Below are 15,484 nucleotides of genomic sequence, written 5' to 3'. Positions count from 1 at the left end.
CAAAGCTGAGGTGGAGGCAGGAGGACCTAGCTGCCTCTTTGCCACAGTTTCTTGCACCATAACAGGGCTACGGATGGCACTTCCATGGCAAAGTGGAGAGGATCAAATGAGAAGGCATTTGTCAGGTGCTTTGCACCGTGCCTGCTTCAGACAGAGCTTAATAAATGTTTGCAAACCATCTGCAAGTTATATGACCCTGCACGGGTCACCCACCCTCTTGGAGGTTCATTTTTCTCATGAAAATGAGGAAGTTGGACCAGCTAACCTAATTCTATGGTTCTAAATCTAAGATTTAATAAATCTTACAAAAACAAAACCTCGAATGAGCAAGGTGAAAAACTGGCAGACAGCTACTCTGCATCTGTCCAAAACCTCCCTGGGAAGCAAAAGCAGCTAGGGGGCACCATAGCGCAGAGTGCCAGGCTTAGAGTCAAGAAGAATCAATCTTCCCCAGTTCAAATCCAGCCTCAGACACTTACTAGCTGTGTGACCATGTGCAAGTCACCTGTGGGCTCAATTTCTTTATCTGTAAAATGAACTGGAGAAGGAAATGGCAAACCACTCCAGGATCTTTGCTGAGAAAACCCCAGATACGGTCATGAAGGACTGAAAAATGGGAAGAGGACACGGGGCACATCGTTGCCCGTTGGTTTTGTTTACTATCCAAGGCAGAGCTAATTTCCCGGGAAGGGGGCGTCCAACAACAGCTCATCTTCCTTACCTTACAGATCTGAACTGCGTACTTCAGCTGCTGTTTGAGGTTGATTTTGTTCTTATTCCTGGGAAGATATTCCTTAAGGCTCCCAGAAGGCAGGAACTCCATGATGAGCTTAATCCTATTTCCTCCTGATTAAAAACAAAACAAAACAAAACATAAGAATCTAAGATGGGAAATTCTGCTGTTCAGTTAGCTAATTGGTCCTGCTGGCTTCAACTGACAAGTTGAAAATGAACCCAGGCGACCAGATTCAGAGTCAATTCATTTTTAGATGATTAAGAAAATTAAAAAAAAAAATTAAAGAAATTAAAGAAATGTTACTAGTTATGAATATAGTGCACATCCTTCAGACAGAGAAGAGAAAAGGGAAAAGAGGAGAGGGGAGGGGAAGAAAGGAAAAAGAAAAGAAACCCAGAGAAAAAGATATGAGAGACTAGATAACAAGAAATGCCAGCCATTAGTCATTATAGTAGTATTCCCCCCGCCACAGCCAGTTGCTGATTACTGTGACCAAAGAAGAGAACAATGAGAAATCCAACACTAAAAGCTTCCCCCCATCCCTACCTTGGTTCCTTCAATCTGTCCTGTCTTAGCTTGTCTACACATAAGAGTTTATAATTTCCCTTTCAATAGACTATGAGTTCTTTTGGTGTCTTTTGTCTTTCTTTATATCCTCAGCATTTAGTGAAGTTCCTGGCAAATAGTAGGTGCTTAATAAATGCTTGTTCACTTATGCACTGATTTTTCTCTAACCAAGAGTAAGAAAGCCGGGCACACACAATCCAGTGTAGCTGCTCTGGGCTGAGCCACGCCAGTAACCATGAGAGTTTATTAAAAATCTAGAACTGCCCAGGACCCTTGCTCTGCTTAGGGGATTGGTCCCCCAAGAGAAGCCTGCTGGGTAGGAGGGCATGGGCACCCTCACAGGCTCTGAGTTAATTTTGGCCAAGGCTTCGGGTCTTGCTCGGGGCCAGCCAGTAGAAGCTAAGGCAAGCTGCCTTCCCCAGGAGGGGGGCTTCATTCTGTCATAATCACGAGGCTCTGCAGCCCCCCCACCTCAATGTTTAACCTTGATATCATGTGAACCTCCCCCCCGGAAACCCCCGTACCATCCTCTGTACAGATCCCCTTGTATTTCACAATGTTTTCGTGATAGAGGTTCTTCAAGATTTCGATCTCCTTCTTCAGGTCGGCGATCTGGTTGCCCCCACTCTCTGGCTTCAGGGACTTCACTGCGACCTGTTCCCCTGTGTTGTCCCCTTCCGGGTCGTACCTGCACAGTTCAACTTTCCCGAAGTGACCCTGGGTGATGGAGAGTGAGACAGGGGTGGGGGGAGAAGGGGAGGGAAGAAAAGGAGGAGGAAGGGAAGAGAAGGAAGAAGGAAGGACAGAAAGAGGAATGGGGACAAGGAAAGAGGGAAGCGGAAGAAGGGGGAGAGGGAGTGCAAGAAAGGGATTGGGGAGAGGAACAAGAGGAGGGAGAGAAGGGGAAAAGGGAGGAGAGAGAAGGGAGAATGAGGAAAAGGAGAGAGGGACAAGAAGGAGGAAGAAGGGATAGAAGGGGAGAGGGGGAGAAGCAGAAGGGGAGAAGAAGAGGGAAGATGGAAAAGGAAAGCGGGAGGGTAAGAGAAAGAGGGCAGAGACAGATTCAGATGCAAGCTTATTTGCTGTTTCTCCTCCACAAGATTCCATCTCCCATCTCCACACCTTTGCACAGGATGGTCCCCCGTGCCTGGAAAGCCCTTCCTCTTCACTCTACATCTATTCTAGAGTCCCTGACTTCCTTCAAAGTTCACAGTCAGTACTCTTATCAGAGACAGTGGTGTGGAACGCCTGACTCAAGAAGATCGGAGTTCAGCTTGAGATGCTTCCTAGGCAAATCATTTAACTCCTGACTGTCTCAATTTCCTCACCTGTAAAATGGGGATTATAATAGCACCTGCCTCCCAGGGTTATTGTGAGGATCAAATGAGATGATGATAATTATTATAAAGCCTGGCACAAAGCAGGTGCTACATAAATGCTTATTCCCTCCCCTTTCCCAATACAAAATGGTCAGGAAGAAGCTCAGCAAAATGTTCATCACCACAAATTGGTCCAAACAAACCAGATTGTATCATAAATTTAGGATGGAAAGGGATCTCAAAGGTCATGGATCAAATAAGATAATATTCATAAAGCATTTAGCAGAATGCCCGGCACACTGTGTGTGAGATGAGAAGTGCTTAAGAAATGTCAAAACCAAAACATAAATTAAAAAAAATTAAAATTAAATTTGAGAAATGCCAAACCCCCCAGAATCTGATTCCTGCATTTTATCAGGGTCACACAGCTAAGAGATGTCTATCCTTCCTGACTCCTGTTCCAACACTTCATACATTAGCTCCATCCCTAAGGAGATTCCGGGGTCACAGTTCATTGGCCTTTTGGAGGAGCAGCTCAGTCCAACAGAAAAAGCACTGATCTAGGAGGTGGAACACTGAGGTTCCAGTCTTGATCCTAGTCTCTGCTGGCTGGGTATGTACCCACCTCCTCTCTCCCCACCTCCCATGATTACTCTGAGTCCAAAATGATGATGGGTAAGAAACCCTCAAGAGTATGAAAACTGCTGTCCCACAGAAGGGGTTCCTTTCCCTGCCGTGCTTTTACCTCTCCTAAGTCCCGGATCCTCTTCAAGAACCGTTTTTCAAAATGAGTGGGATCTACCTCAGTTGTTGGCTGTTTCTCTGAAAGGATATCTGGGTCTAGAAAAGCACAAAAGGAAAGTTTTTGTAACTTAAGCCATTTGGTGTTCCCCTGTTCAGACACAGGCTCTGCTAAGGACTGGAGCTGGCCGGCTCCTTGGATCGTCCGAGCAAGGAAAAACTTACTCTGTTCTTCTAGCCTGTTGATGTCTCTCATGATGGCTCGGAAGAAGGGTCTCTGACTAGGGTCGTAGTTCATGCACTGAGTCATCAGGTCGGCCAGCTCCTTGCATGAAGGCGTGACCGGCATAACTCGACCTTCATAAAATCTTTCTTTCTGCAAGAGACAATGAGGGGCAGCGGTGAGCTCCACAACAGCAGAGATCCAAGGGAAGCACTTGCCCAGAGTCCCTCGGGACAGAAGTTTCAGGCATCCATTTGTCCCTTGTAACCTAGTGCCTTCCCTTTGGAGATTACCTCCCGCTCACCCATCCATCTTGGAAATGATTTGAGGGCTGTCTCCCCCATTGGAAGACAATCTCTTGAAGGCAGGGGCTGGGTTTTGCCTTTCTTTGTCTCCCTAGCATTGAGCATAACATTGAGCACAATGCTTGGGTTCTGGAGCAAACGCTTTCCTTGGAACCCCACAAGAACCTTTGGGAGGGGGAAGCTTCCCCAACAGGGAGGGATATCTTTAAGCCGTACAATGTTTGCTTTCCACTCAACAGCTCATCTCATTTCCAATGGGAGCACTATGGAGCACTACTAGGTCCTCACAGTTGAGCTTTTGTTTTATCTTGCCCAGATTCAGGCTTCTGCTTTATTTCCAGCCAGTTTCTCTCTTTTTCTTTTCTTTCTTTCCTTTCCTTTCTTCCTTCCTTCCTTCCTTTCTCCCTCCCTCCCTTCTTCCCTTCCTTTCTTCCTCCTTCCTTCCCTCCCTTTCTCCTCCCTCCTCCCTCCCTCCCTTCCTTCCTTCCTTCCTTCCTCCCTCCCTCCCTCCCTCCCTCCCTCCCTTTCTTTCTTTCTTTCTTTCTTTCTTTCTTTCTTTCTTTCTTTCTTTCTTCCTTCCTTCCTTCCTTCCTTCCTTCCTTCCTTCCTTCCTTCCTTCCTTCCTTCCTTTCCTTTCTTCTTTCTTTCTTTCTTTCTTTCTTTCTTTCTTTCTTTCTTTCTTTCTTTCTTTCTTTCTTTCCTTCCTTCCTTCCTTCCTTCCTTCCTTCCTTCCTTCCTTCCTTCCTTCCTTCCTTCCTTCCTTCCTTCCTTTCTTTCTTTCTTTCTTCTTTCTTTCTTTCTTTCTTTCTTTCTTTCTTTCTTTCTTTCTTCCTTCCTTCCTTCCTTCCTTCCTTCCTTCCTTCCTTCCTTCTTTCCTTCTTTCCTCTCCTCTCCTCTCCTCTCCTCTCCTTTTCTTCTCTCTCTCTCTCTCTCTCTCTCTCTCTTACACACACACACACACACACACACACACACACACGTATGTCCTTCAAGCTTTCTTTCACATGTTTTTTAGCCTCCTTAGAATATAAACTCCTTGAAAACAGGGATGTACCTGGCACAGAGTTAAGTACATAATAAATGCTTGTTGACTGATTATTGGCTCCCCTAGAATGGCTCCTGGTACGGAACGATCCTTCATGCATCTACTTACCTCTGCTAGAGTCTTATCTTTCAGGGGGATCTCTCCATTGTAGCAGATCTCCCAGAGGGTTGTGCCGAAACTCCATTTATCAGCGGCCACGCTCAGGTTCTTGGAGTCATCCACACACTCTGGGGCAATCCATGGAATCCGTTCCACACATTCTGACCAAAATAATAATAATAATAATAATAGATTCCTCCTCAAAGAAAACATTAAAATTCTTGTTTCTGAGATGAACACCCTGAAACTGACTTGAAAGGTCACAAAAATTCAGGCTCAAAGCCTGCTTCTGAATCCACAGGCTACGTGACCGTGGATGGGCAGAGCCCCAGTTCTGTTGTCTGAAAACCTGGGAAAATACTCACAGCATTATTATTTCTTCCTCTCCTTCCTCTCCTTTGCCTCCTCCTCCTGCTCCCGAGTTCTTTTCATCCTCATCTCCCTCCTCCTTCTTCCCTTCCTCCTCTTCCTCCTCCACCTTCTCTTTCTCCTCCTCCTCTTCCTCCTTCCCCTTCTTGTTCTTCCCCCCTCCTCTTCTTCTTCCATCTTCTCTTTCTCTTTCTCCTCTTCCTCTTCCACTTTCTTGTTCTTCCCTCCTCCTCCTCCACCTTCTCTTTCTCCTCCTCTTCTTCCTCCTTCCCTTTTTGTTCTTCCCCTCCTCTTCCTCTTCTTCCTCCTTCTCCTCCTTCTTTGACCAATATAATGACCTCAATGGCTTTGAAATCACAAAGCACCAGCTCCTACATTATCCAGACAAATCCTAAAAGTCATTTAGTCATCTCCTCATTTTAGAGACCAGGCTGCAGAGGCTCAGGGAGCTCAAGTCCTTTGCCCAACATCACACAGGGATCAAGATGGTAGAACCCAAGTCCTTTGACTCAAAATCTACTGCGGAAGTCTTGGGCTGTGGGCAGGTTTCTTTAGGTTTAGTGTTTTGCATCCACATGTGTAATTTTGGTGTGGGGCTCTGATGGAAAGCTGGTGCCTTCTGGGTAACTTACCATCTTTGAGTCTCACCTGGGGAAGTCACGTAGCCAACGTGTGACCTCAGCAAATCTTGAACTCAAGTCTTTCCAATTCCAATCTCTATCTCTATCCCCTACACTATGCTGCCTCCCATGAGGTAGATGATGTGATATATTCTTATTCCCATTCTACAGATGAGGAAATCGAGGCAAGTGATTTCCTAAAGTCCACGCTCTTTGTTAAATGACAGAGCTGCAATTTGAACTCAGATTTTTCAATCTTGAACCAATTCCCCTCGGTCCTAACCTAGTGCTCTCAAAAGGAGTTCCTCGAATGTGACTCTTGTGCCTTTCATTGTATTTGGAAGAGCATCCAGGATAGCAATGCAAAGTACTCAAAATGGCTCCTTAAATTGAATTGAATTAATGGAACTACATTCATATTAATATGCAAACAAATAATTCAAATTAAATGCAATCAAATTCAAATTATTCAAATATATGTATGCAAACAATTCAAACTGAATTGGATTGAATTAAAATTATTCAAATTAATATATGTATTTATAAATAATTCAAACTGAATTGAATTCAAATTATTCAATTCTACTATATAATGTATACAAGCAGTTTGACTTCAATTAGTTGAACTAAATTAGGTGTGAACATGGCAGGGATTTGATTTGTCCTGCACAGGGTTTTCCCTCGTATCAGGGCAGTCAGTGGGGTTGATTTTCAGGGCAAGGCAGCCTGTTCTCACCGTCTCCCAACCATAGCCACCGCCCTGAGCTTCGTTTGCACCATTTCCTGGGCTTCTGGGCATTTCACGAAGGCCTCTCAGAAGCCACTTGGGAGTGACTGAAAGGACACATCCGCTGGGTCTGGGCTTGTTCCTGTCACTAACCTTTCCTCTTACGACATCATTGGGTTTAAAGAGGGATAAGGGAAGTGAGAGCGACTTTCAAAATGAACCCAGCAAAGACACGATTCCTGGAGAAGATGCTGGGGGGGGGGGGCTTTTTTTAGAGGCATCCCCCGGTCCCCTAAAGGAATAAAACCTAGCTCCTCTCCACGCCCCGATCAGGCTGGAGGCGGTGCTGGGCAGACGTACCCTGGCGGGAGAGCACGGTGATGGGGATGCTGGGATCGCTGAGCTTGATGAAGGGGCTACACTCCCCGTCCAGGCCCTCTCTGGCCAACAGCACGTTCTTGGCACACACGTTGCCGTGGACTAAATCTTTGTCCTCCTGCAGAAAAAGAGAAAGACCTGGGTGAGCCAGCCAGCCACGAAGGCTGTTTGCAACTCCCCGGGAGAGAGGAGGTCTCCGGGGAGGCTTGGAGACATTCTAGCTGGACTCTGCTTTAAGTGTCTGGGTGATGTGACCCATCAAGAGTGAAGAAGGGACCCCAAAACTCTAAAACCCCTTGAAGGAGAAATTCTCCTTGGACTCTGCCTCAGTGAGGGACCCTGCCCAAGGGAAACAAGATAATCGGCTTCATTCTGTCATCTAGGTGGGGTTGGTTCAGTCCTGAGCTAAAGGATTCCAACCCCATTCAATTAAAGATCTTCTATTCAACCCCACCCACCAGCTTCTTTGGGAGGGGGAGCCGGCCTCCCTTGCAGCCAGAGACCTCCTCATAAAAATGGCAATTAAAAATTCATTTCTTTGCAGAGGTTCTAGACATGCCATGCTGTGCCCTGCCATGCCAAGGAAGCCGCTGCCCATTAGATAATATTCCCTTCCAGTGTCATCCTCTCTTATCCTCACCTATTTCCCTAATGAGACTTTGTGCCTCTCTGTCGGGATTTCTAACCTTACTTCCAATCCCTATAATAAATCTTTTATCAATCTAGGTTTTCGGGTTTGTAAATTCCTTTACAGAGAATCTGCACTGCCAGAAGGGGGTTCCCCAAACCCCCTACCCTTGCACTGAATCCCACGAGGGTGCAGGGGAGCCAAACCTCTCCATCTGGTTCCCTGAACCCCGAACCTGCCACTAGACCTTATCATTTAACTCCCTGACCACCAGAAACCCTGATCTCATTTTGGTTCCCTAAATCTAGATCTTATCATTTGGTTCCCTATGAAAGGGACCACAACCTACACCTCATCAAGACCAGGACACGGAGTCAGGACAGTTTGGGTCAAGTCTGGCTTCTGATAAATGCTGGATATTTGGCCCAGGTGGGTCAGGTCACCTGACACCAGAAGGATCATGTGACCAAAGCCTCAGGGCTGGAAGGAACCCAGAAGCCATCTCCTTCAACCCCTTCTTTTCACTAAATAGGAAACTGAGGCCCAGAGGGAGCAAGGCTTCAATTGCTACAGATGAGTTGGAGAAGTGCTGATCAGCACAGGTTGGCTGAGGACTCCAAACCAATGAGCTCCCAAGTTCAACCTTTTTTTTGTTTGTTTGTTTGTTTTTTCGTTTTTTTTTTTTTAAGCTGAAGATGAGAGAGGTCAAGAGTCTGCTAAAGAATATGGGAAATGGCCGGCTAGAACCTGAAGCACTCCTGAGGCCTTTCTACTAGTTCTCCATCCCCTGCCCCTACTTCCTTGGGCAATTGTTACCTCCTGGGCCAGGAGCGTGCAGTCCGGAGGGGTAGGCACACAAACCTGCTGGCTCTTGGTGAACTCTCGGCGGCCTCGGGCACCTGAGCCTCCTGCCTTCCCCCCACCTCTCTGGGGGCCTGCTCTTCCTCTTCCCTGCTGACTGCTCCTTCTCCCTCTCCTCCTCCAATAGCCTGTGAATCATGCTCCTGACTATCGCTCTGTCAGAGGCTTGTCTTTTTTCTTGCTGATCTCCTGTACCCTTTGGTCTATGCTGATGACTCACAGTCAGTCTCTCTCCTCCTTGTGGCTCTCCTGAGCTCCAGCCCCACATCACTTTTCCACCTTATTCTTGGCCCTGTAGTCTTCAAGCCAGTGGCCTCCTGGCCATCCCCGAATGAGATCCTCCCTCTCTCAGCTGCAGGCTATTCTTGTGGACAGCTCCCATGCTCTCCTCCTCCTCTGCTCCAACTACTAACTCCCTGGCTTCCGCGAAGACCCAAGTAAAGTCCTCTATTTTACTAGAAGCCTTCCCCCAACACCTCTTAATTCTAGTATCTCCCTTCTGCCCCTTATTTCTTCTCTATCTTGTCTATAGCTTGTTTGTCCACATTTGTTTATATGTTGTCTTCCCCATTCGATAATAAGTTGCTTTAGTTCAGGGACCATCTTTTATCCCTTTTTGTATCCTTGGGGCTTATCACAGTGCCAGGCACAGAGCAGGTGCTGAACAAAATCGATTGCTTGACATTAGCAACTGCCTTTTTATTTCAAACTGAATGCTCCATAGGTATCTTAAGCACAATGTACTGAAAACAGAGCTCACCTTTCCCCAACATCCAAAATCCTTTTTCACACTCCCCTATTACTGTCGTTCAAGTACCCTGGTTTTCAACTTGGCGTCATCCTCAGCTCTTCACTCTCTCTCTTATCCCAGCTGAAGTTCAATCAATTCCCAAGATTTACTGTCCTATATCTCCATATTTCCTTCTTCCCTTCCCTTCTCTCCTCTCTTCTCTCTGTCTCTGTGTATGTGTGTCTCTCTCTCTCTCTCTCTCTCTCTCTCTCTCTCTCTCTCTCTCTCTCTCTCTGTGTGTGTGTGTGTATGTGTCTCTCTATCTCTGGCTCTCTCTCTCTTTCTCTCTGTCTCTCTCTTTCCTCCTTCTTTCCCCCCTCTCCCCTCCCCTTTCTCTCTCCAAGAAACATTATCATGCAGAGCCCACCATGAAAACCACAATCCTACCCATATTCATCCTAGTCAAAACCATAACTAAGGCAAAGTGAATGGGGCTTTGCTTCAAGGCCCTAATCTGCTACATCTTTCTATTCACAACCCAACATCTTAGTTCTCTGGAACTACGCCAAAGGAGATGTGTTCTTTCCCTGGGGTCCACCCTTCCCAGCACCTTCTCCAGAGGGTTGCCCTATAAGGCTGCATCTTACTTGGGCAAATTTAGCCAGGATCATGCTGTTACACTGCATGAGGCAGCCGTAGGTAGGGGGAGAGTGACTAATTCTCTGCCCCCATTCTCTTCCCCTTTATCTCCTTCCCAGAGTTGCTTGACATGACAGACTTGTGCAATCCGACTCTACACCCCCACTCAGCTCTACACCTGGTGCTCAAACATCTATGCCCAGTTCTGGAGCCACTTTGGAGGTTTTCCCATAGTCCTCCTGGCCAGTCTCTCCTCCTGCCCATCCCCACCATGGAGAGAGACCAAGGGCTTCTGCTCACTGAATGCTTAGGAAGCCAGTGCAGGGAGCCCAGCCCGGGTTTGCTCTTACCAAGTAACTCAGTGCGCTGGCCAGCTGTTTGGCCACCTTAAACTTCCAGGGCGTGGTGAGCAGCTCGCTTTTCCGATGCATGAAGAGGTCCAGGGGCCCGAACTCCATGTACTCCTCCACCATGATATCTGAGGGCACGGGACAACAGGTGGCTGCTGGGATCCTGACTACCCAGCAGGCACAACCTCCGCCCTCCCAACCTTGGACAAGCCCCACCCTCCCCAACCTCAGCCTCAGAAGCCTCAACAGTTGCTGGCGTTCCCTAGACTTTATGGCCACGGATTCCTTTCGGCCTCATTAGGATCCCGTAAGGGAAGCATGCCCTGACATCACAGATGAAGCAGTTAAGGTTCCCTCCCAGAGGGTAAGTGGCTCGTTCAAGGTCACAAAGCTAGTTAGTGGCAGAGGCAGCCCTTGAGCCCAGGTCTTCCTTTCTGGCCACTTTTCCCCACACGGTTTCCCTGAAGTCCAGGCTGACAGAAAGAACCGTCCCCTGGAAGTCTGTGCTGGAGCCCCAGCTTCACTACTGAGTACCCAGAAGACAGCTGGGGCCTCATTTCTCCCTATGAATATTAAGAATAAATAACTGTCTTCCCATAACTCCTGGGGACAGTGGGGGCAGGGAGGGGGCCCCTCCAGGGCGGGAGCCCCTCCACAAAAGAGCCAACTCACTTTCCACGTCACGGACGCAGACGCCGTAGAGGTACACGATGTGCTTGTGGGACACCTGCCTCATCATGCTGGCTGCCTCGAAGAAAGCCTGATGGGAAATCGGAGGGGTTGGGGTGGGGAGGAGAGATCAGAATGCTGGCGGGGGCGGCCACGGCCTCAGGAACCCCCCCCCAGCATCTTGTTCCCCATGACGCCCCCAGCAAGCGCGCCCCACATACACGCGTGCAGTACTCAGGGACACACGTGTACGCCCACCATGCTGCGGACTGGGGCTGCCCGGCTCTGGGATACCCCGAGACCAAAGGCCTGCAGGCAAAGGGCCCAGGATGCACCAGGCCTCGACACCACAGGTCCTGGGCGGCCAGTGAGGAGGGGAGTCTGGGGGCAGTACTTGCCAGAGAAATGTCCCTGTGACTGGGGTCCAAGACCTTGAGGATGACTTTCATTTTTTTCTCATCAGAGCTGCCTTCATCGTCCTTGTAATCCAGGGTCCCCGAGTAGATCTGGGTGCGAGTGCCTCGTCCCATGTGCTCTCCCTAAACAAAGTCAAGGGACAAAGGAAGGGCTCAGAGAGCAGGGAGGGCCGTGGGCTCAGGCCTGGGTGGGGGAGCGAGGGCAGAGGCGGAGGGGCCCACACGGGCCAAGGGGCATCAGCACGGCTGAGCCCCATGAAGCCTCAAGGGCGAGGCTGCCATGGTGGACAGCTGCCAGCTCAGTCCAGGGCACTGCCAGCCTCAAAGAGAGCCGAGCCGGCCAGCCTGGAGCCGCCCTGGGCCCCCGAAATGACCAGTGACCAAAGGAACACAACGCTGACCCCGTCCAACTTCCCCAAATGCTTCCTGACTCCCGAACCATCAAGCTGGATCAGGGCGGGCAAAAGGAGGGAACGGGCACTTATCTGTCACCGGCTGCCTTCCCGGCAGTGTGCTGAGTGCTTCACAAATGGTACCTTTGATCCCCACAACAGCCCTCCAGGGGAGATCTTCTTATCCCCATTTTAAAATTGAAGAAATTGAGATGATCAGAAGAGAAGTGACTTGCTCAGGATCACACAGCTGGCAAGTGCCTGCGGCTGAATTTGAATTCTTGGTTCTGAAGTTTACTATTTGTGTGATCTTGCACAAGTTGCTTCCATGCCCTGAGCTTCAATTTCCTCATCTGTAAAATGGGAGGGATCAGACTAAATGAGCTCAAAGTTCCTCTTTGCCTTTTCCACAGCCTGAGCACTGTGAGCTATCCTCGACCACCTTGCCCCTTCGCCGACCATGGCTCACACCTTACCAGTCTTACACCTCGGATCGCTCTGACCTCAGGGGTGCTAAACAGCACTTGGAGAAAGTGTCCAGCTATAACCCCATCATCAGTCTCCATTAGGAGCCAATCATTTCCTCTCTCTCGTCTCCCTGGGCTGTTTCTCTACAGGGCTAGTAAACATCAGAGGCAGGAATCAGACTTGTCTGGACCCCTACCTCCTGCACCACGCTGCCCCGGGGGTTTCACAAACACACAGAACAGGCAGCCTTTGTGGCTTCACCAATTCTCTGGAAGGAGATAAGAGATCCTCTGAGGCTCCCAAAGAGGCATTTCTTCCACATGGATCATTCTCTGGCAAACCGGATTAATCTGGGTGGTAGCCACCACTTCTCGGCTGCTACCGCCCACAGCCTCCTGCCCTGACATCCTTCCAGGTTATCGATTACATGGCCCTCACTTAGGTGGGGCTCGCTGGGGGTTATGGGCAGTCACGTGGCGGCAGCGCCCAGAAAGGCCGTGGTGAGGTCGGTGTCATTACCGTCCGCAAAATGACCACTGGGGCCGAGGGAAGCTTTCCTGCTTCACGGTCCTGAAGCCACAGCCAAGTGAGGCTCTATTAGATAAGACTGTTGATGCCCCAGATTTGTTTCAGGGAGGAGTTCAATGAGAACATCAGCTTTGGGGGTTGAGGGTGGGGCCATCCCCAAGACTCCTGGGGAATCATCCAAGGAGCATCTGGAAACAGGACGGAGCGGGGCACGTCGGGCGGACTTGAACCCTGCTTTCTTGCTGCACTAGTTGGGGTTACTTCAAATAGACCATCTGATTTCTCCGGCCTCCAGAGGAGGAAAAGGAAGGATAGTGGGCACCCACATAATGGGCGAGGGATGCTTCAGTCAATCAGAGCCAATGAACAATTATTAAACTCTTATTGTATACCAGGCACTTTGTAAAGCATCAGAGATATAAAAAGACAGGTTTCAAAAGGTTCTCTGTTCTCCAGGAGCTCACATTCTAATGGAGGAAAGACCACGAATATAAATAGACATGAGATCTAGACAGATCACATGGAATCTCTGAGGAAGGGCTGCAGCAGATGCAGGGATCTCATTCAGAAGGTGGGGCTGGAGCTCAGCCTTCTAGGAAGCCAGAGGAACTATGAGGCAGAGATGAGAAGGGACACCACTCCGGGAACGGGGCAGAGGCTCCAATGCTCCAGGATGTCAAAGATACTTCATCAGGATGGGTAAGTCCTTTCACAAGATTGATCGCGATCCTTCTAAGATACCAGGTTATTGTGGTAGAAAAATTAATCCCTTGTAGCCAACCTGCTAACGAGTTGTTGGACAAGGTCTGTCCTATATTGGCCAACACATAATCTACTGCCAGGTTTCTGCTAGATATTAGTAAGCATTTATTAAGCACCTACTTTGTGCTTAATAAATGTGCCAGGTACTGTGTTAAGTGATTTCCAAATATTATTTCATTGAATCTTCACAATAGCCAGGGACAGTAGGTCCTGTTTCTATCTCCATTTTCCAGTTGAGGAACCTGAGGTGAACAGTCTAAGGGACTTGCCAAGAGACACCCAGCTGGCAAGTATCTGAGGCAGGATTTGAATTCAGATTTTCTTAACTCCAGTATTCTGCACTGTAAGGAGGTGGGGAAGAATGGGAGAGAGGGGAGGTAGAGGAAAGGACTCTAGTAGGAACTGAAAGTGAGGAAAAAATCAAAGTTATCAATCAAGTGTTTGAAGAGTCACAAGCAGGTTCTTCCATTGCCGCCTTGGCTCCTCTCTGGCAGATGATCTGGGACTTGAATGGCCTCCGTCTGCCCGTCCGTTGTCTGTCTGTGTGTCTGTGTGTCTGTCATCTATCAGTTTCTCCATTTTCCTTGGAGCCGGGAGGCTACATGACCTTGTTAGGAGCTGTGCTCCAAAGCCCAGGAGAGTAATCCTACCCGACCTTATCTGCAGGAACACTTGCGCATCTGCCTTCAGAGTAACAGATAAGAAGCACGCACTTAATTCCGAGAAGCCATGTTCTGGGAGGCCCAAAATTCTTGGAACTTCCCCAAAAGTCCACATGCTTGTAACCACTTATTCAACAATTATACTCTCTCTCCTGAAGCAAATTAATTAATGACAATCAACAAAGCCAGTTTCTCTGTGGCCTAAATACCTAACAGTTAGAGATTTTGAGATGGAAGGGGGAAGGCCCATTTTGTCCCCAGATTTCTTCCCAGAGCACTTTTCATGGAATCACAGAACCCGTCTGGACCAATCCATCCTGGCACAAGTCCCCGTACTCAACAAGAGCCTTCACTGGAACACTTTTTCTGAAAAGAAATTTCCCTCCAGGGAGAGTGGATAATGGATTTTGTTAACAAAACGGGAAGACCAGCTTCATTCGGGGCTCTTATTGCTATGGTGATCCAAGTTGGGACTCAGTACCCTACGGCTGCTGTACCAGGGCTGGAGGCAGCTATGGAGCCAAAGGTCAGGAGGCTGGTACACTTAGGGACCAGGCCTAAGAGGAAAGGGAAAGTGGAGGACAATCATTTATAGGAAGCACGAGGAAACACAAAAAGCCGATGGAAAGTGTGAGGCTCCCCAGGAAAAGCTATTGCTCCCCAGGGAAAGGAAGCATTTTGCCCAGATTCATAGTCTAGTAAGTAACAAATGTAGACTTTCGACCCAGGTTCCAAATCCACTGCTCTTTCTCCATGCTGCAAATAGGAAAAGTTGTATTTTCCAGCACTCGAGGCAAAGGAATGGAGGCGAGAGCGATGAACGAGGAGTTGGGAGATGTTCAAGCCTGGGCCGGCTTCCGAGTTAACTCATTGTGTGATTTTGACCAAAGCTTCCATTCTGGGCTTGGGCTCCTCATCTATAAAATCAGGGACGGAACCACATGACTTCCAAAATGTCTTCCAGCTCTATCATTCCGTGGTCTACACTGGGACACGGGGAAGGTCCTTGGCCAAGACCAGTTACCTCGAAGCTAATTCACGTTGCTCCCGATCTTCTCCATCTTTTAAGTCTTTGTTAACTAAAGCTCTGAGATGCAGAGTTAAAAATTTTTCCCTAAGAAAGATTCCTCGAGAAATCCAGAATAACGTCCCAGGAGCCAGCGGATTCTTTCCAGATCACTCCTTCTCGGCACCACTACGACTTCACTGGCAAGCCGAGGGTCTTACACGGCAAGCTGGAAGGGATTTCC

General features: G+C 48.5%; 1 protein-coding gene across 2 annotated transcripts in view; it reads right to left on the bottom strand.

Annotated features, from left to right (window-relative positions):
- The window catches only part of JAK1 (Janus kinase 1), a 136,182-nt gene that overhangs the window by 5,247 nt on the left and 115,451 nt on the right, over nt 1-15,484 (bottom strand). For both annotated transcript variants that reach the window (XM_031968969.1, XM_031968970.1), the window contains exons 13-21: nt 11,405-11,545; nt 11,010-11,097; nt 10,338-10,465; nt 7,112-7,247; nt 5,045-5,196; nt 3,589-3,739; nt 3,368-3,462; nt 1,828-2,020; nt 722-846 (exon numbers count right to left, since the gene is read on the bottom strand). In XM_031968969.1, the coding sequence (XP_031824829.1) occupies nt 722-846; nt 1,828-2,020; nt 3,368-3,462; nt 3,589-3,739; nt 5,045-5,196; nt 7,112-7,247; nt 10,338-10,465; nt 11,010-11,097; nt 11,405-11,545 (1,209 nt within the window). The remainder of the gene's footprint in view (nt 1-721; nt 847-1,827; nt 2,021-3,367; nt 3,463-3,588; nt 3,740-5,044; nt 5,197-7,111; nt 7,248-10,337; nt 10,466-11,009; nt 11,098-11,404; nt 11,546-15,484) is intronic.

This window comes from Sarcophilus harrisii, chromosome 4 (assembly GCF_902635505.1).
Source record: "Sarcophilus harrisii chromosome 4, mSarHar1.11, whole genome shotgun sequence".
Taxonomy (NCBI): domain Eukaryota; kingdom Metazoa; phylum Chordata; class Mammalia; order Dasyuromorphia; family Dasyuridae; genus Sarcophilus; species Sarcophilus harrisii.
This window is presented reverse-complemented; position numbering and strand designations above follow the sequence as displayed.